The sequence below is a fragment of the Pinus tabuliformis genome, chromosome 5_2 (assembly GCF_031772625.1).
Source record: "Pinus tabuliformis cultivar Carrire ecotype Pingquan chromosome 5_2, CPIR1, whole genome shotgun sequence".
NCBI lineage: Eukaryota > Viridiplantae > Streptophyta > Pinopsida > Pinales > Pinaceae > Pinus > Pinus tabuliformis.
The window spans coordinates 904,129,000-904,153,515 of NC_142306.1; the positions used below are offsets into that span (position 1 = coordinate 904,129,000).

The following is a 24,516-nucleotide window of genomic DNA, read 5'->3' on the forward strand; positions in this document are numbered from 1 at the left end:
TTGAGGTTGAACTGGTGGTGGAGGCAAAATGGCAGGAGGAGTGTTGTATTGGGGCCTCCACCCCGACTGAGGTGCATTCCATTGAGGCTGTGGCTGGGTATGTGAGTGATATGGATGAGAAGTAGGTTGAGTGGGGTACTGAGGTGGATAAGACCATGGAGGAGGCATGGACCATGAAGGATGAGCAAGGGGACCCCAGGAAGGCATAGGAGTTGACTGGTTGGGGTTGTAATAAGCTTGAGATGCCCCTTGCATCCCTTGCTGATAAGGTCTAGATCCTTGTGGCCTCCTCTGGTTGAGGTAATAGAGAGGCTCTGTGGGAGCTTCAGTTCCTTGGTACATGGCTTTAAACCCAGGTAAGGTTGGACACTGATTTGTGGGATGGTCCTCCTCACAAACGAAACACACTTCAACCGAATGCAATGGACATTCGTTCTTAGGGTGCCTCCTTGTGCACCTAGGACAGAAGACAGCCAAGGCTCTCTCAGCCTCTTCTTTCTTTTGCTGAATCCTGAATGTATCAAGCTGCATGGCAATGGTTTGTCTCACCTCACTCTTAAGATCTTCTAGTTGGTTTGCAAGTTCATGTTTAGAGAAAGGGACACTAGTGGAGAGGTGGTTTCCTCTACCTCGTTTCCGAGCTGCCCTGGAGTGGTTTCTAAACACGGTCTTGATGTCCTCATAAGGCAGTTGGTAAATGCCCCCCCAGCTAACATGTGAAGGGTATCTAAGAGGTCTTCAGGGACTCCTCGGAGTATGACCAACTTGAGGGATTCAGGGTCAAGTGTGCACCTGGCCCGCTTATAGCTTAGTTGGAACCTCTCCTCATAATCCTCTAAGGACTCATCATTTCCCATGGACATCCGAAAGATTTCCCCCTTTGTTTCCTTGGACCTACAATAATCCCGGTACTTGGTGTTGAAAGCTTGCTGCATCTGAGCCCAAGTAGTGATACTATTCCCAGGCAAACCCATGAACCAGCGTAGGGCTGCATCCTTGAGAGTGGAAGGGAAAAGTTTCAACTTTTGCTCATCTTCAGTATAGTCATAGGTTCTACAAAGGACAGCAAACTCGAACAGGAAGGTATCTGGATCTTCAGTGGTCAACCCATGGAAGTGAGGTAAGGTGGAGGGGCTAATGTTTTTCATTTTCATCTCTCCATTGGTCTCTCGGATGGGGAAGGCACCTTCTATTCTCTCATCTTCTCTTCCATTATCAGCCATAGCTTCAAATGGAGTAGTCTCTAACTCTTCTTCTACTATAGGATCTTTGGATATCTCAGGATGTTCACCTATAGGTTCTTCTGGGTCACTGTCACCAAAGAGGAGAGAAGGGTGACTCAGTGATGTGGTGGGGGTGTTTGGTAGGAATTTGCCTGATCTATCTCGGTTTCTACGAGGCATGAAATGGAAAAGACTTTCTTTTTCTCTTTGATTGCTTTTGCTTTGCTTTTCTTTTGGTACCTGCAAAACTGAGACAGAGTGATCTACAACTATCTATGAAAGATGCAAAATTAACTGAAAGCAGGAAAGGACTAATCTACTTTGCTTAAATGAAATTGCAGAAAGGAAATGCTAGTCTACGCTTGCAGAAAGGAAATACTAATCTATGAAAGCAGGAAATGCTAATCTATGAAAGCAGGAAATGCTAATCTATGAAAGCAGGAAAAGTCTATGCTACTTTTGCAAAATGGAAATGAAGCAAACTACTTAGCAGAAGGTAAGAGTAAGAAAGTAGAGGAAAAGCAACAATTGCTAATACTCTGACGCTTCCCCGGCAACGGCGCCAAAAAGATGGTGAGCTCCAGTATTGTAGCAATAATGCTACAACTCCTGGGGCTTCCTGTCTCTCATTTTATCAACCCGGTAGTTCGTACAAACTTGGAAGCGACGGTGCTATATGCACAAGTACTAGCTCTTGTCACAGCTGTCACTTGGTCAGCTGGCACAAGTCCGCTAGGGCTCAAGCCAACTTCTACAGGCTCACAGAAGAAGCTTTATCAATGATGGACGAAAGCTAACTCAAAGGAGACTAGTCTAATTGCAGAAGGAAACTGAAAACCAATAAAGCATGGAAACCCTAGGAAACCCTAATTTGACTAGCTAGACCCTAACTATGCAAAACTGTGAATGAAACAACTACCAATAATGCCATTACTTGTAGTGAAATGAAATGCATGCATCTAAGCTACTTGCATCTGAAGAATCATGCTTTTGTACTTTTTCATTAAGTGGTTGGACTTATTGTGAGGATGCTTTTAATTAGGGTTTGGTTGTGCAAGAGCGGTTGGAATGGAAGGAAAGCATGGACAAGGTCAGAATGGCTATGGGAGGTCCCAATAGATCCTTAGCATCAATCCACAGAGGGTCCTCACATTCAGAAGCTCAACAACCGAGTGAATGGCCTCCTACAGGATGTCTGCAGGGGATTCTACAGGAAACTCACGGGTTTCTACAGGAAGGCTGTGCAATTCTACAGGATGATTGGCTGTGGAGGTTTTGGGAGATGATGGAGTGTTGGAGTGGTGTGGGAGGCTAAGTGAGATGGAGATGGACCTGATGATGGCTCAGGAGCTGGAAAATCAGATGAAGGAAGAGTGTATGCAATGGTTTGAGGATTGGAAGGGTGGAACCAACGAAAGTTGAAGGAGATGGAGCTATGTGGGAAATGAGAGAGAGTTGGATGATGAATGAGTAAGACAGAGGGTAAATAGAACTTGCAGATAGATCAAGAAGAAGAAGAAGAAAATGGTTTGAGAAGGAGCAGCGTAAATGAAACAAATGACTTATGCTTCAAAACGAGGGATTCATTAACCTATGATAATTGTGACATGAAACCTATGAACAGAAATGGAAAACAAGAAATGAAACCTATGCGTGGAAGTGAAGTATGGATCGATGTCAAAAATGCATGAATAGATCTTCAATGAGAACGTTTATGTTGCAGCTTGCATGGAGATGAGAAGACTGCTGTTCTTTTTGGTGGTTGGTCATGGACTACACCCCAATCCCTAACAGTGAGATGGCAGTGAGCCTTTACAACCTTTTTGCTAGAGCTCCAAGAGATTTTATCTATCCTCCTATCTTTTTTTTTTTTTGTAAGTCAGGAGATTATATTATATAACAAAATATAGTACAAAAAATCCGCGATGGCGGATCGAGAGCAGGAAATAACAGTGAACCATAGCTACACCTCTGCTCAAAGTTTTCCCCAAAACATGCCTATGAACAGCATACCTCGCAGGGCAGCTTGACCTTAACTTTTTCCTACCAGCCGACATAAACAACACATAACAAAGTATGGCAAACACATAGATAGACGGGAACAAAGACATGACAAACTGTAACAGAGGCACAGAAAGAGCGAAAGAGAACCACACCGGGACTGAGATTAGATAAATTTGCCCATCTGGCTAACGGTATCCAGCCTTATCTGCCGCATATGGGTGTTCATTCGGGCTTGCATAGCTTCCAAAGTTTCATTTTCCTCTGCCCCTATTTTGGTCGGTTGAGAGGTTCCTGGGGCAGCATTAACCGTGTCTCTCAGGATCTGAATAAGGAGGGTGAGCTTCCTATTAACAACTTTAACAGCTTCATGGACTGTGTTAATCCGCTCTTCCAGAGTACTGTTGTAGTTTATAACCTTTCGAAACTGATCGTCTGTGACAATCACCTCGGTAACTGTATTCTGCTTCTCTTTCTCCATAGTCTCCAGGGCTTTGGCAATCAACATCTTAGTCCTCCAGCTTTCCGCCTTCGTTCTTACAAACTGCGTAGCCCTCTTCGACGGCGTGCCAAGGTCCCTTAACCAGTCCACCTCCGCGGCAATCTCCTCAACAGTACGCCCGTCCTCCGCTTGCTTTACCTGCGCTTCCAGCTCCTCCACCTTGCGTTTATTCCTTGCGGCCGCCCGGGTCTCATAGCCCTGCCTTGCTTCCAACAGGTCCTGGTTAGCAGCATCATTCCGGCACCCGCTGGCATCCATCCTGGCTACGCTCTTTTTACCCCAACCAGAAATCCTCTTGTTTACTAAAGGTGAGTCTACCCTCTGAAATGAAACAGTAATGAGAACAGAGCGAAGACCCATGTCTATATAGCCATCGCGGATGTTGATGCTACCGAGTTCGGGCTTGATTTTGCTGCAGATGAGGGTACTGTTGCCGTCAATTCGGTGGCGGTTCGCACACGCGGAGCTGAAGCCGAATGACATTAGATGACTGTGGTGGCGCGAGAACCATTGATTAAAATGCCAAGTATGCTGTACCTCCGAGGGATCGTTATGAACTCTGATGGATTCGGACAGGCTCTGTTTACCCTTCTTCCGCTTTCCCATACTGTGAGTGCTTGTCTTCCCTGACTGCATTCCCACTACCATAAATGCTACTGATTCCTTGTGATAAGGTGGGTTGCCAGATGATCTGCGATTAATGCTCTCGGTTTTGTGAAACTTGTGGCACGATCTGTGATGATCGTTGAGATGGCTGGTTTGTCGCCGCCATTTAACCCTCCTTCCATTGCGTTCCATCATCATTTGAAACCTGTCGTGAGTGCTCGCTAAACCGCCGTAGATTTCCATCCGGTGCTGAATATCTAGGCCATTATCGGCTGAGATTGATTTGAATCGATTGCTGCTAGCCGGGCACATGTATCCTTGAGGATTGGGCATGTTATATCGGGCCAACAGCTGTTTGTGATTGTATTCGGCGTGTCCGCCCCGTGGTTTGCCAGGAAGTCAGCCAGCCCATTAGCCTTTCTTCTCACCGATTGAAAGACAATACCTCTCAAATTGGCAATCACTTCCTCTATGCTTTCCGTTACCTTGGCCAGTCTCCAGTGCTTGGTAGCTTTGTTGGCTTTCGTTCCTGCTTGCAAACATCTAGCCACTGAGATGGTCAAAGCAGAGTCACCCTCCACAATGAAATTCCCCCGTCTCATGGTCCTTATAATCTTCAATCCTTGCTCAAGTGCTGCGAATTCTGCTTCATTATTCGTGCAAACCCCTAACGCCCTGCAGTAGATATGGATGATGTCTCCGTCTTGGTTCCGAATGACGCCTCCGATGCCAGCAGCTCCTGGGTTGCCCCTTGAAGCTCCATCGAAATTTAATTTTAGGCTACCTTCAGGAGGACGAAGCCATCGTTGACTCTGTGTGGTAGGTTGAGCTCTGTTGACCCCAAAAGGTGGACTACTAGAGGCTTCCAGTTGAAACCTTTTTAAAATCCACAGGTCTTGAGCAGTTGGTTTTTCATTTGTGTTTGTTTTGCCCTTAACTTGTATTAGCTGCTTGATGTTACTTATTATGGATTCTTTTGCCAAGTCAATGCTTCTTACTTCCTCCATGAAGATTCGACGATTTCTCTCTTTCCAGGTTGTCCAGGTTATAAAGCCCGGGACGCATTTCCAAATACTTTCCACCCTCTGAATTCTAGAGAAGTTCCTTCGCCAGTTACTGATGGTTTCCTGAATCGAGTCCCTGTTCCTATCAGACTTTTCCAGCATATCCTCCATCCATTGCCATAGCTGTGATGCCCAATCACAGGAATTAAAAAGATGATTCATGGTTTCCTCTTCCTTCAGACACATGGGGCATCTAGAGGGTCCTGTAAATCCTTTTTTCAATAAGTTTTCCCACGTTAGGGTTTTCTTTTGCATTAGAAGCCAAAGAAAAGTTCTGATTTTCGGCCATAGAAGGTTGTCCCAAACTTTAGCAGTCCAGGGAATGATGTCTGGTTGCCCTTCTCGTTCGATCATGTCTCGTGCTTCTTTCAGAGAGAATTCCCCGTTGCCTTTTGGTCCCCATCTGAGCTTATCATTCTCAGCCGTTACTCGGATCTTCCGTTTGAGGAGAATTTGATTCAAGGTTTGATAGGTGTCATGGATATCTCCGATGCAATTTGTATTGAAGATTGTCCATTCCCGCCAATCTGGGTCCTCACCTGTGGAGTTCCAATATTGGTTAACTCTGAAGTTACCCTGGATTTGGGAGTGAAGTTTCACAGTTTGAAATTGGGGGGTATCCAATCTTGGAGCCTGTTGCCATGCATCCTCCCAGAAAAGCGCCTGGGATCCGTTTCTTATCTCCCAGAAGCTATGGTCCTGAACAATGGATCTGTTGGCTTGGGCATGATTCCATATAGGAGAGCCCTTGGGCGTTCCCTGCATCCTAATTAAATCTAGATTGGAACTGTTCGAGCTGTATTTATCCTTCCACAACGTAGCCCAAGGTAAGTTGGTGTCTGAAATCCACCGCCACCAGATTTTTGCTCCGCAACTCCTGTTGACTACAGAGGGATCGACCAAGTTCAGACCACCCCTATTCTTAGGCCTACATAATTTCCGCCACGCCACCAGCGACCACTTTTGCTTCTCACTGTTGCCACTCCAAAGGAATGAGTGCTGTATGCTTCTCATGCGATCTATAATTCCTTTGGGAGCTGGTAAGATTGAGAGCATATACTGAGGGATGGCCTGCAGGACTGCTTTGGTGAGAACTAACCTACCTGCAAAATTCAAAGCCCTGTTAGTCCAATGTTTGCTTCTTCTTTCCATATTGTCAAGGACTTTCTCCCAATGGTTCCTTTTCCAAGGTTTGAGAGTCAGGGGTGCCCCCAAATACCTAGAAGGAAGAGAACTAATTTTGAACCCCAATAGCCTAGAAAGATGAGATTGGATTGCACGGTGCGTGTTGAAGAAGAAGATAGTCGATTTGGAGAAATTAATTTCCATCCCGGAAGCCTTGCTAAAAAGATTAAGAATGTTTTTGAAAGCCATTGCCTCTTTTACAGTGGGGATGCCATGCAGCATGGTGTCATCAACGAACTGTTGATGTGTGGTAGCTCGGCTGGAACGTATCGGTTGCAAACCTATTAACAATCCCTCTTCTTTTTTCTTTGCAATTAGTCTGCCTAGGCCCTCCATTAGGATAACGAACAGGAAGGGGGATAAAGGGTCTCCCTGTCGGATGCCGCGAGAAGGGCTGAAAGGAGTAGAGGGAGCGCCATTGACGAGGATGGAGTATCTAGGAGATTTGATGAGGGCCACAACCCATTGGATCCATTGCTGACTAAATCCAAAAGCTCTTAACACTGCTTCCAGGTAGGACCAACTGACCTTGTCATAGGCTTTAGAAAGATCTAATTGCATGAGCATTCCTGCTGCTTTTTGTGAATGGAGCGAATGGATCATCTCCTGGGCAAGCAAGATGTTGTCTAAAATCTGTCTTCCTTCAACATATCCTGACTATTCCTGGGCAATGATGCCAGGGAGGATAGCCTTCAGTCTGTTGGCTATGACTTTAGAAATAATTTTATAAATGACATTACAGAGTGCAATGGGTCTGAACTTGTCTGGAGTGTTGGCTTTCTCAACTTTAGGTATCAAAGCAATAAAGGTTGAGTTTAGAGATTTGAGAATCGATTTGGACCTTCTGGAGTCTTCCACAATCTCCCAAATGTCTTGTTTGACTATGTTCCAACAGGCCTTATAGAAATTGATGGTGAATCCATCCGGTCCGGGGGCTTTGTCATTAGGCATACTTCTGACAGCTTCCTCAACCTCTTCCATTGTTATTCTTCTTCTGAGAGCCCAGTTCTGTTCATCAGTGATTATCTTGGGTATGACCGTAGTTAATTCATCGATTGCATCTCTCCTGTCTATGCTTGGTTCCTGCGCTATAAGGCTGAAGTGTTCAACCAGAGTGGTTGAGATCTCGCTGTGATTTCTGATGAGTTCCCCTTCATTGTTTTTCAGTTCCAGGATTTTGTTAGTATTTCTATAGTCCATGGCTGATCTGTGGAAGAATTTGGTGTTTTGCTCCCCTTCTTTCAACCATTGAATTCTTGATTTCTGCTTCCAGAGTGATTCTTCTTGCTTGCACCTGTTGTGCCACTGCTGGGTCAGCTCTTTTTCAATTTCACAGGTTTCCTCAGTTCTAGTGCCAGCTGCCCCGTCCATGTGAATTTGCTCCAGCTGTTGTTCAATTATTGCTTTTTCCTGAAAAATATTACCAAAGACTGTTCTGTTCCACTCTTTCAATTTCAATTTGATGTGTTTTAATTTCGTTTGTAGACGGAACATTTTGGATCCGGTTTCCTCTAAAGGTTCTGACCACCATTTTTCCACGCTTGTGAGGAAATTAGGGTGTTCAATCCAAAACTTCTCAAACCTAAAAGGTTTATTTCTTGGAGTATCCTGCAGTTCAACAGCTAAAGAAATCGGCCAATGGTCCGATCCTCCGCTAGGGAGGATATTCGATTCAATTGTTTTTCCTTCTAGAATGAAGCTTTCCGAGATTAGGAAGCGGTCCAATCTGGAAGAGATTAGCCTTTCCCCCCCCCTTCGATTGTTCCAGGTAAACTGACCCTGCTTTGGATGGACATCGACTAATCTAGTATTGTCAATAAAACTAATGAAGACTTCCCCATCCCTGTTGAGTTTCCTGAGTCCTCCTTTTTTCTCCAGGAGGGAAGTGATCATATTGAAGTCACCCCCTAGAATGAAGTTGGCACCATTGTTTCTTTCTAGTAAATTATTCAAAGAGGCTAGGAAGTTTATCTTGTCATCTAGCCGTTGAGGACTATAGACATTTATACAAATGAAAGAAGTGGAAATACCTGTTGGTTGCAGTTCCAACGCGAGGTAGTTTTTGCTTGCTTCCGCTGAAAGGAACTGGTATCTTCTCGAATCCCAGAATGTAGCGATACCTCCTTCACGTCCTTTGCTTTCTATTTCCAGCACTTCAAAATGCCTTCCTAACTTGACTCGAAGCTTGTCAATGAGGGTTTTGTTGCATTTGGTTTCTTGAAGAAATAGTAAATTCAGATGGTTCTTCTCCATTTGCCTTTTTAGCAGCCTCTGTTTGGCTACGCTGTTAATGCCTCTTGTATTCCATGATACTATCTTCATCATTAAACAATCTTAGGAAAAGAAGGGTACTCACTAATCTGTCTTATTTGGCCTGCGTTGATAAGCATCTCGCCTACCTCCTGCAAGTGTTCCTGGTCAGTCTTGCGGCCTCTTCGGCGTTTATGCCTAGAGCCTGAGGTTCCCCCAAGTATTAATTTGTGGTGTGGCATATTTCCTTTGATGATACCCAATTTGTTCTTCTGTTTTTCATAAACTGCCTTCTGTTGCGCAATGAAGAGGTTCCTGACCTTTGTGATCTCTTCCTCCGGAGCTGCTTCAATCCCCTTGGTTCTCCATCTTTCCACCAGCTGTGTGAGGTCCAACCCTTCCTTTGCTAAGGTGTCTTCGAATTCTAGATCTTCACTGCCTGCCTCGCTTGTAAGCATATCTGTTTCTTCATCCGTTTCAGCATTTCTGTCCTGCATGTGGATTTCGCCATTGAATGTTTCATCCCCCTTGCCTTCCCCTGTAAATTTCTCTGGTTCTCTTCGCTCTTCCTCCCCCTCAGGAATATTTTTTTTCACCTCCGAGTCAGTGTCGGGATCCAAGATCTCAAAGGGGTTACTGAGGAAGTTTCTTTCTGTATGTTCTTTGGTATTCCTTCGTTTGTTTGATCTTTGTCTGTTCTTTGGTTTTGTAAAGTTATTCCTGTCTGTGTTGCTCTGTATTTTGTCCTCTGCTGCCTCCTTTCTGTTCAACGGACACTCCCTTATCAAGTGACCATGCACATGGCATTTCCGGCATCTAAAAGGAATTTGTTCATAATCTAAAGCTTGGAAATATTCCTCATCTCTATATTCCAGCCACAACCCTTCATGGAGTGCACCGGAAACGTCCATCTCTACACAGATTCGGGCGTAGGTAGTGTACCTTTTCTGCATGGTCGCTTCCGAGGCTTTGACAAATGTTCCCAACTTATCTCCTATTTGCTTAAGGGCAGATAAACACCAGTAATCAATGGGGAGAGAGAAGAGCCTGATCCATACCGGGACTTGAGTAAAGGATTCCCTTTCTGGTACAAAGTTCGGCTTCCATGGTCTTATATATAAACCAGCTGCCGCTAAGAAATAAGGGCCGCCTTCGAACACCCTGTCTTTGTCTTCTAAACTTGTAAAGACTACTGTGAAAAACCCTTTGGCTCCCAAGTGTAACTGCACATCTCCTTTTGGCCTCCACTGCTGTTTGATCCATTGACACAGGGTTCTCTCAGAGGGCCATATTCCCATAAATTTGCAGATGATGGCGTGTTCAGCCATATGCTCCCTATAGGCCTGGATCTCGGGGTCAGTAATAGTCACTCGTAGGCTATCCTTTTTCTTTGGCTTACATGCATTTCCATTCCCCAGGTTTCTATTGGGGATTGCGCTGGAACCCTCTCCCTTCTCCGGCTGGACTTTGTCATTTTTCCTGCCCTCCTCCTCGTTTTCTGAGGGTTGAGAGATGCTATTGGTTTTGTCTTGAGTGCCTTCCTGATTCTGCCTCTCAGAATCTTTGTCTTCTGTTCCGACTACTGTCCTATCCGAGGGCTTAGGTTTCTTTAACCCCTTTTGCCTGCTATTCTGGCTTGCACTGTGCAGCCCTTCGATTCTGACGCCCTTTGTCGTGTTCTGCTGATGCGTATGCAGAAGGACCTGTTTAAACGAAGGGGTCCCACTGGACCCCTCTGCCCCCATCTGCTTTGACAACCTGTGGCCTTTACGGTATAGTTCTGCAAGTTTATTTTTGTAATGCTCCAGAGCTGTAACCGACACAGAACGCCGAAACCCTAGTCGCACTGCTCACCCACCATCGCCCTGCTCGCCAGCTCCCTGTTGTTGCCCTTCTCTATCCTCCTATCAAACTTAAGCAACTGAAACAAATCACCATAAACTAGTCCTATCTATGCTCATGAAAATGACTAAAAGGGACAAGTTCATCTCGGTGCATTTGGTTACGACTTTTCCCAGGTTGGACAATGCTTCTTGGAAGTTGGCCCCGTAGGGAGTAAAGTCATCCATGTATATTTCCACTGCATCATGGACCAGCTCCGAGAAGATGCTCAAGACAGCTCTCTGAAAGGTAGCAGGAGCATTGCATAGCCCAAAGGGAAGGACTCGATAGGCAAAGGTACCCCAAGGACAAGTGAAGGTGGTCTTATCTTGGTCTTCCGGGCTGATTTGGATCTGATTGTACCCGCTAAACCCATCCAGGAAAGAGAAGAACTTCTTTCCTGCCAGTCCATCCAACACTTGATCTATGAAAGGTAGAGGGAAATGGTCCTTCTTGTTAGCTTTGTTCAGTTCTCGGTAGTCCACACAAATTCTCCATTTCCCATTTTTCTTGGGAACCAACACTAGAGGGGACACCCATTCACTGTCTGAGATGGGGTAGATGAATCCGGCATCCAACAGTTTCTGCAATTCTTCTTTGACAATGCCTTTAAGGGTTGGATTCATTCTCCTCTGAGGTTGCCTAACCGGTTTACAGTCCTCTTTGATGTATATATGATGGGTACAGACCGAGGGATGGACTCCTTTCATTTCCTTATAGCTCCAAGCAAAAGCATCTAGGTGGTTGGCCAACAGACTACACAGCTCCTTTTCCTGGGAAGGAGATAGAGAGGAGCTGATCTTCAATGCTTTCTCAGGGTCGAACTCCACATTCTTGACTCTGGGAGTAACAGGGTTGGTTGTACAAAGATCCACTAAGGTGCTAGCTTGGGCATTCTCCACCAACTCCTCTAAGGGTAGTGCACTGGAAGGTGGATTCTGGATCAAGGTCTCGATCAAGTCATCCTCGGTTGGGGGGTCTTTTCTAGAGGCATCTAAGGTGCACAAAGGTGCTGAGTACACCTAATCTTCTTCTCCTTCTTCCAACCAGAGTGGTAGATCATGCTCTAAAGAAGGTTGGGCAGGAGGGTATAGGACTAGCTGCTTGGACATGGGACCATTTTTCATGGTCATGTTTCCTGCCCTACAACTTATGTAAGCATCTGCAGTAGCTAACCAAGGCCTTCCCAAAATGAGAGGATATCCAGTAAGCTTGGCCTTTGGTTGCAGAACCAGGAAGTCTGCAGGGTATTCCCAAGAATCAATGGAGACCATGACATCCTCCACAATCCCTTCGGGAGTCACGGTGGAGCGATCTGCTAATTGTAGTATTGTCGAGGTCTTCCTCAAGGAACCCTGAAGATTGAGTTTAAGCATGGTATCCCTGGTCATCACATTGATGGCCGCCCCCAGATCAATCAAGGTGTGGGGATAATGGTGCCATTGATGTGAACATCTACTACAGGACTTCCAGGATCTAGGTACTTTGGGCAGATGACTTGTCCTAGCATAAGGTCAGACAGTTGTCCTATGACATTGATAGTTGAGGCATCTCTCTTCCGTCTACCTGGGTGTTTGAAACACTTCTCCTTAACCAGCTTGTTATATATTGGAACATCCTTGATGGCTTGGAGAAGTGGGATTTTTACACACAACTGCTTGAGCTCACCCAAAAGCTCATCTTCTTCGGGGTTAGGTTGTGTGGTGGTTGTTAATCTCTTAGGAAAGGGTGGAATAGCCTTTGGTTCACTTTCCTGTTTATCTTCCTCATCCTCTGGGGGAGGAGGTTGGCGATCTGGTAGAGTCTTTCCAGATCGAAGGTTGATCTCCTGGATCTCCACAGCATAGGTAGGGCATGAGGTTTCCCTAGTGTATACCTGCTGGGCCTGTCTATTGTTGGGGTTCGGTTGAGCAGACATTTGAGGTTGCCTAGGAGGAGCAGGAGGTAATGGTTGAGGTTGAACTGGTGGTGGAGGCAAAATGGCAGGAGGAGTGTTGTATTGGGGCCTCCACCCCGACTGAGGTGCATTCCATTGAGGCTGTGGCTAGGTATGTGAGTGATATGGATGAGAAGTAGGTTGAGTGGGGTACTGAGGTGGATAAGACCATGGAGGAGGCATGGACCATGAAGGATGAGCAAGGGGACCCCAGGAAGGCATAGGAGTTGACTGGTTGGGGTTGTAATAAGCTTGAGATGCCCCTTGCATCCCTTGCTGATAAGGTCTAGATCCTTGTGGCCTCCTCTGGTTGAGGTAATAGAGAGGCTCTGTGGGAGCTTCAGTTCCTTGGTACATGGCTTTAAACCCAGGTAAGGTTGGACACTGATTTGTGGGATGGTCCTCCTCACAAACGAAACACACTTCAACCGAATGCAATGGACATTCGTTCTTAGGGTGCCTCCTTGTGCACCTAGGATTGAAGACAGCCAAGGCTCTCTCAGCCTCTTCTTTCTTTTGCTGAATCCTGAATGTATCAAGCTGCATGGCAATGGTTTGTCTCACCTCACTCTTAAGATCTTCTAGTTGGTTTGCAAGTTCATGTTTAGAGAAAGGGACACTAGTGGAGAGGTGGTTTCCTCTACCTCGTTTCCGAGCTGCCCTGGAGTGGTTTCTAAACACGGTCTTGATGTCCTCATAAGGCAGTTGGTAAATGCCCCCCCCAGCTAACATGTGAAGGGTATCTAAGAGGTCTTCAGGGACTCCTCGGAGTATGACCAACTTGAGGGATTCAGGGTCAAGTGTGCACCTGGCCCGCTTATAGCTTAGTTGGAACCTCTCCTCATAATCCTCTAAGGACTCATCATTTCCCATGGACATCCGAAAGATTTCCCCCTTTGTTTCCTTGGACCTACAATAATCCCGGTACTTGGTGTTGAAAGCTTGCTGCATCTGAGCCCAAGTAGTGATACTATTCCCAGGCAAACCCATGAACCAGCGTAGGGCTGCATCCTTGAGAGTGGAAGGGAAAAGTTTCAACTTTTGCTCATCTTCAGTATAGTCATAGGTTCTACAAAGGACAACAAACTCGAACAGGAAGGTATCTGGATCTTCAGTGGTCAACCCATGGAAGTGAGGTAAGGCGGAGGGGCTAATGTTTTTCATTTTCATCTCTCCATTGGTCTCTCGGATGGGGAAGGCACCTTCTATTCTCTCATCTTCTCTTCCATTATCAGCCATAGCTTCAAATGGAGTAGTCTCTAACTCTTCTTCTACTATAGGATCTTTGGATATCTCAGGATGTTCACCTATAGGTTCTTCTGGGTCACTGTCACCAAAGAGGAGAGAAGGGTGACTCAGTGATGTGGTGGGGGTGTTTGGTAGGAATTTGCCTGATCTATATCGGTTTCTACGAGGCATGAAATGGAAAAGACTTTCTTTTTCTCTTTGATTGCTTTTGCTTTGCTTTTCTTTTGGTACCTGCAAAACTGAGACAGAGTGATCTACAACTATCTATGAAAGATGCTAAATTAACTGAAAGCAGGAAAGGACTAATCTACTTTGCTTAAATGAAATTGCAGTAAGGAAATGCTAGTCTACGCTTGCAGAAAGGAAATACTAATCTATGAAAGCAGGAAATGCTAATCTAGGAAAGCAGGAAATGCTAATCTATGAAAGCAGGAAATGCTAATCTATGAAAGCAGGAAAAGTCTATGCTACTTTTGCAAAATGGAAATGAAGCAAACTACTTAGCAGAAGGTAAGAGTAAGAAAGTAGAGGAAAAGCAACAATTGCTAATACTCTGACGCTTCCCCGGCAATGGCGCCAAAAATATGGTGAGCTCCAGTATTGTAGCAATAATGCTACAACTCCTGGGGCTTCCTGTCTCTCATTTTATCAACCCGGTAGTTCGTACAAACTTGGAAGCGACGGTGCTGTATGCACAAGTACTAGCTCTTGTCACAGCTGTCACTTGGTCAGCTGGCACAAGTCCGCTAGGGCTCAAGCCAACTTCTACAGGCTCACAGATGAAGCTTTATCAATGATGGACGAAAGCTAACTCAAAGGAGACTAGTCTAATTGCAGAAGGAAACTGAAAACCAATAAAGCATGGAAACCCTAGGAAACCCTAATTTGACTAGCTAGACCCTAACTATGCAAAACTGTGAATGAAACAAATACCAATAATGCCATTACTTGCAGTGAAATGAAATGCATGCATCTAAGCTACTTGCATCTGAAGAATCATGCTTTTGTACTTTTCCATTAAGTGGTTGGACTTATTGTGAGGATGCTTTTAATTAGGGTTTGGTTGTGCAAGAGCGGTTGGAATGGAAGGAAAGCATGGACAAGGTCAGAATGGCTATGGGAGGTCCCAATAGATCCTTAGCATCAATCCACAGAGGGTCCTCACGTTCAGAAGCTCAGCAACCGAGTGAATGGCCTCCTACAGGATGTCTGCAGGGGATTCTACAGGAAACTCACGGGTTTCTACAGGAAGGCTGTGCAATTCTACAGGATGATTGGCTGTGGAGGTTTTGGGAGATGATGGAGTGTTGGAGTGGTGTGGGAGGCTAAGTGAGATGGAGATGGACCTGATGATGGCTCAGGAGCTGGAAAATCAGATGAAGGAAGAGTGTATGCAATGGTTTGAGGATTGGAAGGGTGGAACCAACGAAAGTTGAAGGAGATGGAGCTATGTGGGAAATGAGAGAGAGTTGGATGGTGAATGAGTAAGACAGAGGGTAAATAGAACTTGCAGATAGATCAAGAAGAAGAAGAAGAAAATGGTTTGAGAAGGAGCAGCGTAAATGAAACAAATGACTTATGCTTCAAAACGAGGGATTCATTAACCTATGATAATTGTGACATGAAACCTATGAACAGAAATGGAAAACAAGAAATGAAACCTATGCATGGAAGTGAAGTATGGATCGATGTCAAAAATGCATGAATAGATCTTCAATGAGAACGTTTATGTTGCAGCTTGCATGGAGATGAGAAGACTGCTGTTCTTTTTGGTGGTTGGTCATGGACTACACCCCAATCCCTAACAGTGAGATGGCAGTGAGCCTTTACAACCTTTTTGCTAGAGCTCCAAGAGATTTTATCTATCCTCCTATCAAACTTAAGCAACTGAAACAAATCACCATAAACTAGTCCTATCTATGCTCATGAAAATGACTAAATTACAAAACTGTGAATTCGAATTGCATGTGAAAATAAACAAACTCAAAGTGCTGGAACGAAATGCAAACACATTACAACACTGAGGAGATCTATTGCTCTCAGGTTGGGCCCTAACCTGAGAGCTATAGCTCCTTGAGAAAACTCAGAACTAGATCAAAATCTGCCTTCTTTATTCATAATTTGATGTCATGCCAAATTGGCTTACAAAAAGGAACAAAAACTGAGCTCTAGCTCGTACTTTCCAATTACAAGAGTAATGCCAAGGTTCAAAAAGCTTCTCTACAAGGCTACGACCTCAGTATTTATGCAAAAACGATTATCCAACAGGTGTCCTTGATTTTAGGAGCTCGGCTGTCCAACTAGAGTTTAACTGCAGATCCTGTAGGACAGTCATAACTATTGTTCCTGTAGAACAGTTTATAACTGCTGTTCCTGTAGAACAGCTGGCTACTTCTAAGCTCGGAGGGGAGATGGATTGGAGCTCAGAGTTCTTGGTGTGAATCATGAGGAATGTCCCCAAGACCATGGACATCCTCTCCTAAAAACCAGCAGTGCCACCTCATTGTCTCCTTGTCTCCTTTTTCGTTGTCTTTTTCTCCCTTTTAATGCCAAAAACCTGAAAGCATCATGCATTAGTCACGTAGATAAAGTGTCTACCCTTCTTCCTACAAACAACATGAATAAACTAAGAAATGCATGCATAAGCAGTAAAAAGTGAATGGTTTGAGCAAAGAAAGTAGGCCAAATGAGCCCAAATTTTACCAAAAATTGGGGCTCATCACATTTCAAACGAGGCGGTGAAATTTTTTGAAAATCAGTACAAAAGGTCTGAAGAATGCAAGATGCAGGATATTTTGTGGGGCATTGAAGTGTTTCCTTGGATGTTTGATGATGAACTAAATAAACAAATTTTCCAGCCAGTATCTGAGGAGGAGCTGTTAAGAACAATGAAATATTTCAAAAGGGACAAGTGCCCGGGTCCAGACGGATGGATGATAGAATTCTTCATTCACTTTTTCGATCTTATCAAAACTGATCTGTTAAGGATGGTGGAAGGATCCAGGATGTCAGGTAGTATCAATCATAAAACCTCTTCCACTAATATAGCTCTCATTCCTAAAAAGGGAGATGCAGAATCCTTCAAGGACTTTAGACAGATTTCACTTTGTAATATCTCCTTCAAAATTATATCGAAGATCATATTAGAAAGAATCAAAAGAACTCTCTCAAAATTCCTAACAAAGGACCAACACGGATTTTTAAAGGGAAGAAATATTCTGGATGTAGTCGCAAGCACACAGGAAGGTCTGTTTGCCACACATTCTAAAAAAAGTGATGCGGTCATTCTCAAGATCGATCTCTATAAGGCATACGACTACCTTGATTGGGGTTTCACCAGGTGTTTGCTCGCAAATATTGGTTTAAAAGCCATCATGATCAACTGGATCATGGCCTGCGTTGAAAAGGTGGACTATGCGATCATCATTAACGGGATACCATCTCCTTTTTTTCGTGTGGCCAGAGGTCTTCGCCAAGGATGTCCCCTATCGCCGCTTTTGTTTATCTTGGCTATGAACTCGCTTAGCCTACATATCAACAAGGCCGTCAAGGAAAACAAGTGCCGTCCTCTGAAAATTTGCAGAAATAATTCAATTTCACACAATGTATTTGTAGATGATATTATTTTATTCGGAATGATTTGCAGAATCACCTGGATATGCTTCTATGATATCCTTAAAAATTTTCAAAAGGCTTCAGGATTGCAAATAAACAATGTGAAGTCAACAATTTACCACAATGATATCAATCTGGATGAAGTTGAATGGTTAGTTGCCCTTTTTGGAATTAAGGCGCAATCCATCAGTCTTGGAATCAAATATTTGGGTTTTTAGATAAAAGCAAATGGATACTCAAAGATAGATTGGCAATGGATTCCAGATAGATACTACAGGAAGATTTCTGTTTGGGAATATAGATGCCTTTCTCTGGCGAGAAGAGTGATCTTGGCGCAATTAGTATTAAATCAACTTGCAGTTTACTGGGAACATTTATATTTTCTTCCTGCGAGTATAATTCAAAATATGAACAAATTAACAACGAATTTTATTTGGGGTGGTCAAGCAGAAAGAAGGAAATATCATCTCTCAAAGTTATCCAGTATCTCGATGCCAAAGAGTATGGGGGGATGGGGTTTGCTCGATATGTGCACTTTTGGGAAGGCCCTTTTATGCAAGTCGTTGAGGAGAGTGATTCATGGAGAAGGACCATGGAATATCACAATGTAGAAGAAATACTTGGGCAGGAAGGACTTATCTTTCTGGTTTAGGGCGGGAAGGATCAGCGCCTCATATGGTTCATCGATTTGGCTTAGCTTTCGTAAGATAGAAAGTTATTTTTTGAAGAACTTAATTTGGCGTTTCCAAACTGGCAACAAGATCCTTATTGGAAAAGACCAGTTCTTGAGCGGTGCCAAGGAGATCAATGTGCCTAAATCTTTATTAAAGTTCTTCCATAGAAAGGGTCTTTTCTTTTGGAACAGTTTGATTGCTGACTGGCAGGGACCTATTCCACTGTGGAAAGATGCAGGAAATCTGGAAATGCGAGGTGTGATTGCTCTTCAATGGGAACACATCAGGATGTGCCTAAGGAACTGTGGCATTTTTCGCTCAATGGAATATGATTGTCTCATCTGGAAAAATTCGAAAGGGATGAATATTGTCTGTGTCAAAGATGTATATCAGAATTTAATTCGCCAAAAGAAGCCCCCTCACAATCCTTTTTTCCCGTGTGTCTTTTGGAAGGCTGGATGCCCTTCCAAAATGATTTTCTTCGCTTGGCTATCATTCCATAACAAGAATTTATCCAGGGAAAACTTAAAGAAGAGGGGATGGCACAGTCCTGGTTTGTGTCCTATATGCAAGTCGGAGGAGGAGAACAACGGTCACTTATTTTGCTGAGAATGGTGGGCGTAGGCTCAAGTTTGCAGGTTAAATATTTGATTATGGAGTTCATGTCGGAGGGAAACCTGGATAAGCATTTGCATTGTAGGGAAAATAATTGCAGGTTGGATCTGAAAAGACGGCTTAGCATTCTCAAAGGACGTGACCCATGGAATGGCATACCTTCACCATTATTGTTCTCCGGCCATTGTTCATTGTGATCTGAAACCTTCCAATGTTTTACTGGATGAGATGATGATGACTCATGTTGGAGATTTCAAGATTTCACGCCTCATCAACGATTCAATAGTAGCAGCTCCCTTAGGGGACACCTCCAGTCATGTGATCGGGTCTGTTGGTTACATTGCACCAGGTAAACACTGATACATTAGATTGATTGAGCAATGTTGTATATGGGAAATATTTGAGTCAGTGATAAAGGTTTTATATATAAATGCTGATATGGGATTATATGTGAGTCACTAATAAAGGTTTTATATATATAAAATTGGTTACAGAATATGATACAGGAGGCCGCCTGTCCATGAAAGGGGACGTATACAGCTACGACATCTTGGTACTGGAAATGATAACGGGAAAGAAGCCCACATATAAAGTGTTATTAGAAGAAGAGCAATCGTTGCAAAGTTGGGTGGGTGATGCATTCCCCGACAGATTGTTGGAGGTGATTAACAGGACTTTGGTGGAGGAGATTAGAATGGAAGAAGAGGATGAAGAACCTGATGTAAGTGAATTTATGGGGCATGGAATTGTTGTGCTGTTGGCGAAGATAGGTGTGATGTGTAGCAAAGAGGATCCTAATGAATGACCGACTCTTCGAGAGGTTGAGGCATCGCTAGAGCAGCTAGTCGGCAAAATCCATAAGAATTCACAAAATGAGTTGAACCGCCTTGGACAGGTGACTGACGAGGTCATTTCTGAATCTGATTAGGGCATGTTGTGGAAGGAAATGATTAGATTACGTTGCTCCATTTAATGGTTAGTACATATATGTGGAGGAAAATGATTAGTGGTCAGCACATATATTGGGAGGAAAATGATTAGTTTAGATTAGATGATTAGTTCTGCATTTTCATTTATTGTAAGTGTGATTATAAGTTTTTAGAAGTATCTAGTTATATTGGATATAGTTAAATCTAGAGATATTTTCTAGTTAATTAATTTCTTATATTCTTATGTGGTGAAGAGATTTGTTCAGTTAATTAATAATGTAATTAAAATATTTTTCTATCTTAAAATAACATATATTATTATTTAATTAATATAAATGTGTTTATATAATCAAAATAAAATTTCTATTTTAAAATAATCTATATTATTATTTAATTAATATAATGTGTTTTTTAATTTTTTAATTCAATATGATTATTTTTTTAATCGATTTTTTTCTATATGAAATCTTCTTTCAATATAGGAAAAAAACAACATACATTTTTTGGAATATCTGTTTATAAGTTAAAATATTTTTTTAATCATTAAAAATAATGATTATTGATTAAGATATTTTTTTGGGTGGTTCACAGTGATAATCATAGACTACAATTTATAATATTAAGTGGAAAGAGATTATATTGAGAACAGTTTTATAAATAGTTTGAGCTAGTCTATTTTCTTATTATTATCATATTTTTTTATTTTTATTTTTTAAGTTTTTAAGAATAATTGTTATTGAATAGAATTTATAGTAAAGTAAAAATTATGTATTAATTTTGGGATTTATGTATAGTTAATGGTTTAGGATTTGCATTTTATTAGCTTATTTTATAAATAAAATTGATATGCTATTTTTTCTTTTTTTCTTATATAGAGATTTAATATAATTATAAAATTCTATAATGATGTAATTTTGACAAGTTGTCAGGGGCTAATTCATGTATGATGATAGCTTAGACCATCATTTCGAAAGTTTTATTGTCAATTTAATAGTGGCCTATAATTTGTATTTCAATATTACTAGTTATTTTACACATGAATATTACAACTGGTGGCTATCATCATACTTTGGACCACCACAAATGGGATACTCAATAGTACATTCATGGATTGACATTTGTTTTATTGACATTTGTTTTGTTTTATGTATGCATTCTAAATATGTATATTGATTCGTTAAATGTTTTTTGTTTTATTCTTGGCAATAATACATTTATTCTAGACTTAAGGAACCCTCAATCTTGTCTATTTGGATTTGTATTCCTAATGTTCTCAATACTTTGTGGAAGCAAGGATAGAGTGCTCAATTTACCTTGTTGTTGGTAGATTGTTTGCAAGGTTTACAACATTGATGAATGTTGTCTACAAATTGTTGTGCCTTTTATTGATCTAATTATGATGGGTTGTCTATGATTCATGGTAGTTTTTTCATGTCTTTGAAAAAAATTATATAGTCGCAACTAAATATGAAATTGATATTTTATGAAAAAGGCTCACACAAATGGCTCTCAATTTACACAAAAATTTCAATCCCTATCTGGTTTTAGGAAATAACTTCCTTAGCGGCACTATCCCTTCTCAGCTTGGCATGCTCACTAGAATTAAAGGTCTGCATCTTCAAGCAGACCAGCTCAGTGGAGAAATCCCGCCTTCACTGCTTAATTTCACGGAGTTACGCACATTAATTTTGTCTAACAACAGGCTTACTAGAGAAATCCCGTGGGAGATAGGTACAAAGCTCTCAAATTTAGAGTATGTGCTGCTCTGGCGAAACGAATTAAATGGTATCATTCTGAAATCTTTAGGAAATTTCTCTCAACTTTTATGGCTCGAACTCTCTCAAAATTTCTTAATGGGAGGCATACCTCAGGAATTTGGAAAGCTCCGTCTTCTACAGATGCTTAGGCTTCATGATAATCATTTGTATAGTGAGGAATCCATTTCCATCTTTGGAGCACTTTCAAACTGCACCAATATGCAAGTACTCGAACTTGGCAGCAATGATCTCAAGCATCTCAAGGGCGACTTACCTGGAAACATAGGTTGTCTTTCTCAAAATCGGCTTTATCTTGTTTTGTGTGAGAAGCGTTTCACTGGTAAGATACCCGAGGAGATGAACAACCTCACTGGATTGATCGTGTTAAATCTAGGGGACAATTTGCTCTCTGGAGGCCTTCCTTCTGCACTTGGAAGGCTCTCTGCCCTTCAAGCGTTGGAACTCGGCGGGAATAACTTGGAAGGTAATATGCCCTATCAATTCATTCAATTGAAAGCTTTGTATGAACTGGACCTTTCTCAAAATACCTTTTCTGGAGAAATTCATCATGTTTTTGCAAGTTTCTAGGAGCTAGGAAAATTAAATATCAGCTATAACAATTTCAGTGGTAATATACTGGACAGTATCGGTGATTGTTCCAGTCTCGAGCTTCTGGACCTTAGTTACAACAAGCTAAGTGGCTTGATGCCATCCAAAGTGGCCAGCGTTCATAACCTACAATTCTACATTAATGTCTCACATAATGCGCTCACAGGAAAGGTGCCTACCGAACTGGGAGGAATGCAAATGGTTCTCGCAATTGATCTGTCTGCCAACAATTTTTCGTGGGGGCCATACCCAGCCAATAAGTGAATTGTGCCAGACTGGATTACCTTAATCTTTCTTACAATTCATTGGACGGCACAATTCTGACATCAATCGATCAAGTTGTAGGACTTCAAGATTTGGATCTCTCTTTCAATAAGCTTTCCGGTCCCCTGCCTCGCTCTACAGAGAAATTACAGAATCTTATGCATTTAAACTTGTCATACAATAACTTCACGGGAGAAGTACCATCCTCTGGAGCTTTCAGAAAACTGAATTTTACATCGTTCTTAGGAAACACTGGACTCTGTGGTAGATGGATAGAGTTACCTCATTGTAAATTGACGACAAGGCACCATCATGATTCCAAAAGACGGGTAGTTATCGTGGCCACTGCTGTTGGTTTAGCTTTGCTATTGGTATTTTGCCTAGCCTTCATGGTTTCGATATATTTTCCTAGTAGAAAGTTTGCATCGTTGGAAACTATTTCAGCGAGATTAGGCAGGGTGCTCAGGAGCCAACTCCGAGAGATGAAGATTGTAAGTGAGGAAGAGGTTAACAGAGCAACTAATGGTTTCAGCCCCGATAACCTAGTGGGACGTGGCGCTCATGGGTCAGTGTATAAGGGCGTATTAGACAATGCCACAATCATTGCTGTCAAAGTTATTCACTGCGCCACATCTGGAGGTGCATACAAGAGACTTATAAAAGAATGCAAGACATTGGGCAAAGTCCGACATCGAAATCTGGAGAGAATGGTGGGTGTATGTTCAGGTTTGCAGGTCAAATCTTTGATTATGGAGTTCATGTCATAGGGAAGCTTGGATAAGCTTTTGCATTGTAGTGAAAATAATTGCAGGATGGATCTCAAAATACGGCTCAGCATTTTCAAGGACATGGCTCATGGAATGGCATATCTTCACCATCACTGTTCTCCAGCCATTGTTCATTGTGATCTGAAACCTTCCAACGTTTCACTGGATGAGACGATGACGGCTCATGTTGGGGATTTCGGTATTTCACGCCTCATGAATGATTCAACAACAGTAGCCTCAAGGGACACCTCTAGTCATATGATCGGATCTGTTGGTTACATTGCACCAGGTAAACACTGATACACTAGATTTATTGAGCAATGCTGTATATGGGAAATATTTGAGTCAGTGATAAATGTTTTATATATAAATACTGATATGGGATTATATATGATGTTGGAAGACATTAATTCCAACCACCTGCCATTAATGCAGTTGCTAGATTGTTCTAGAGGATTCGGCGGACGCATTGAGAAATGGATTGCTTCCTGGAGAAGCCACCGCTCCACCGACTTCAGAAAGTTCTCTGCTATGTATAAAAACCGCTTCAGTAATCAAATGAAGACAGTTTTGTGTTTAGTGTATGATCTCTGATTTGGTATCAGAGCGAGGTGAGGTTGAGTGCTGCAAGGTTCTTCTGAGAGGGTGCGTTCCAGAGAGGCTGGAGGTGTGAGAAGAATGAGTTGTGGCACAGCGGAAGCGTGGAGGGTAGTTGTGCATAAGTTTGTGCTGGTGCAGTGAGGGAAAACTAAACTCTCACCAGTTGCTTGATGTTATCAGTCCATCATTTTTTTGGCTTATGGTGTTGTGTATCGTGGTTAAGATTTTGTCATTTTGACTAGAGCATCACTCTGCCGATTTTTTTTTATATATAATCTGTGTTGTGTTAAGTTCTGAAGAAAGCATTTTGCTGAGGCGGCGGTGTAAATCGATTTGGGAGAAGGGTGTAGCTGTACACCTGACCTGTGTTTTGTTTTTTTATATGTGCTGTTGTAACTCTGAAGCAGTCTGTAACAAAATTTTATCTTTAAAGATGAAGGCCGATGGGCCTCGATTTTCAAAGCACGTTCTCGTAGTTTTCTACACAGTTGTCAAAATGTTGTCGATGAAATATTGAATGTGCTTACACTCTGTTGGTCGAACGACTTACTTTCACATGAAATAGAGTCGATTTTTCAATGTTTGATACTTGTTCTAAAATATTGAAGTGCCTTTGATAGAATGTTGTTAGAAATCTATTAACCTGTTTTGTAAAAAAAGAAAAAAAGAACGCAGCCATATATTGGATAAAATTTTATGATTTATTATTGAGAGTTTATATTTTTGAAAAATTTGGTGGTTGGTACTAAAGGATTTATAAGCTTATTGAAAATGGCTAATGTATTGGCAG

General features: G+C 42.4%; 2 protein-coding genes across 2 annotated transcripts; both read left to right on the top strand.

Annotated features, from left to right (window-relative positions):
- Positions 1-18,950: 18,950 nt before the first annotated feature.
- LOC149162235 (putative leucine-rich repeat receptor-like serine/threonine-protein kinase At2g24130) lies at positions 18,951-19,605 on the top strand. Its single transcript, XM_089435127.1, has 2 exons — positions 18,951-19,149; positions 19,295-19,605. Exons 1-2 carry the CDS (start codon positions 18,951-18,953, stop codon positions 19,603-19,605), a joined length of 510 nt encoding a protein of 169 aa, XP_089291253.1.
- Positions 19,606-22,517: 2,912 nt separating this feature from the next.
- LOC149162236 (putative receptor-like protein kinase At3g47110) lies at positions 22,518-23,126 on the top strand. Its single transcript, XM_089435128.1, has one exon. It carries the CDS (start codon positions 22,518-22,520, stop codon positions 23,124-23,126), a length of 609 nt encoding a protein of 202 aa, XP_089291254.1.
- The last annotated feature ends 1,390 nt before the right edge of the window (positions 23,127-24,516 follow it).

Bases quoted from the DNA above. Each gene is read 5' to 3' on its own strand.
- LOC149162235 (XM_089435127.1), top strand. From the start codon at position 18,951: ATGGCATACCTTCACCATTATTGTTCTCCGGCCATTGTTCATTGTGAT. The intron at 19,150-19,294 runs GTAAACACTGAT...AATTGGTTACAG, and splicing joins TGTTGGTTACATTGCACCAG to AATATGATACAGGAGGCCGC.
- LOC149162236 (XM_089435128.1), top strand. From the start codon at position 22,518: ATGCATTTAAACTTGTCATACAATAACTTCACGGGAGAAGTACCATCC.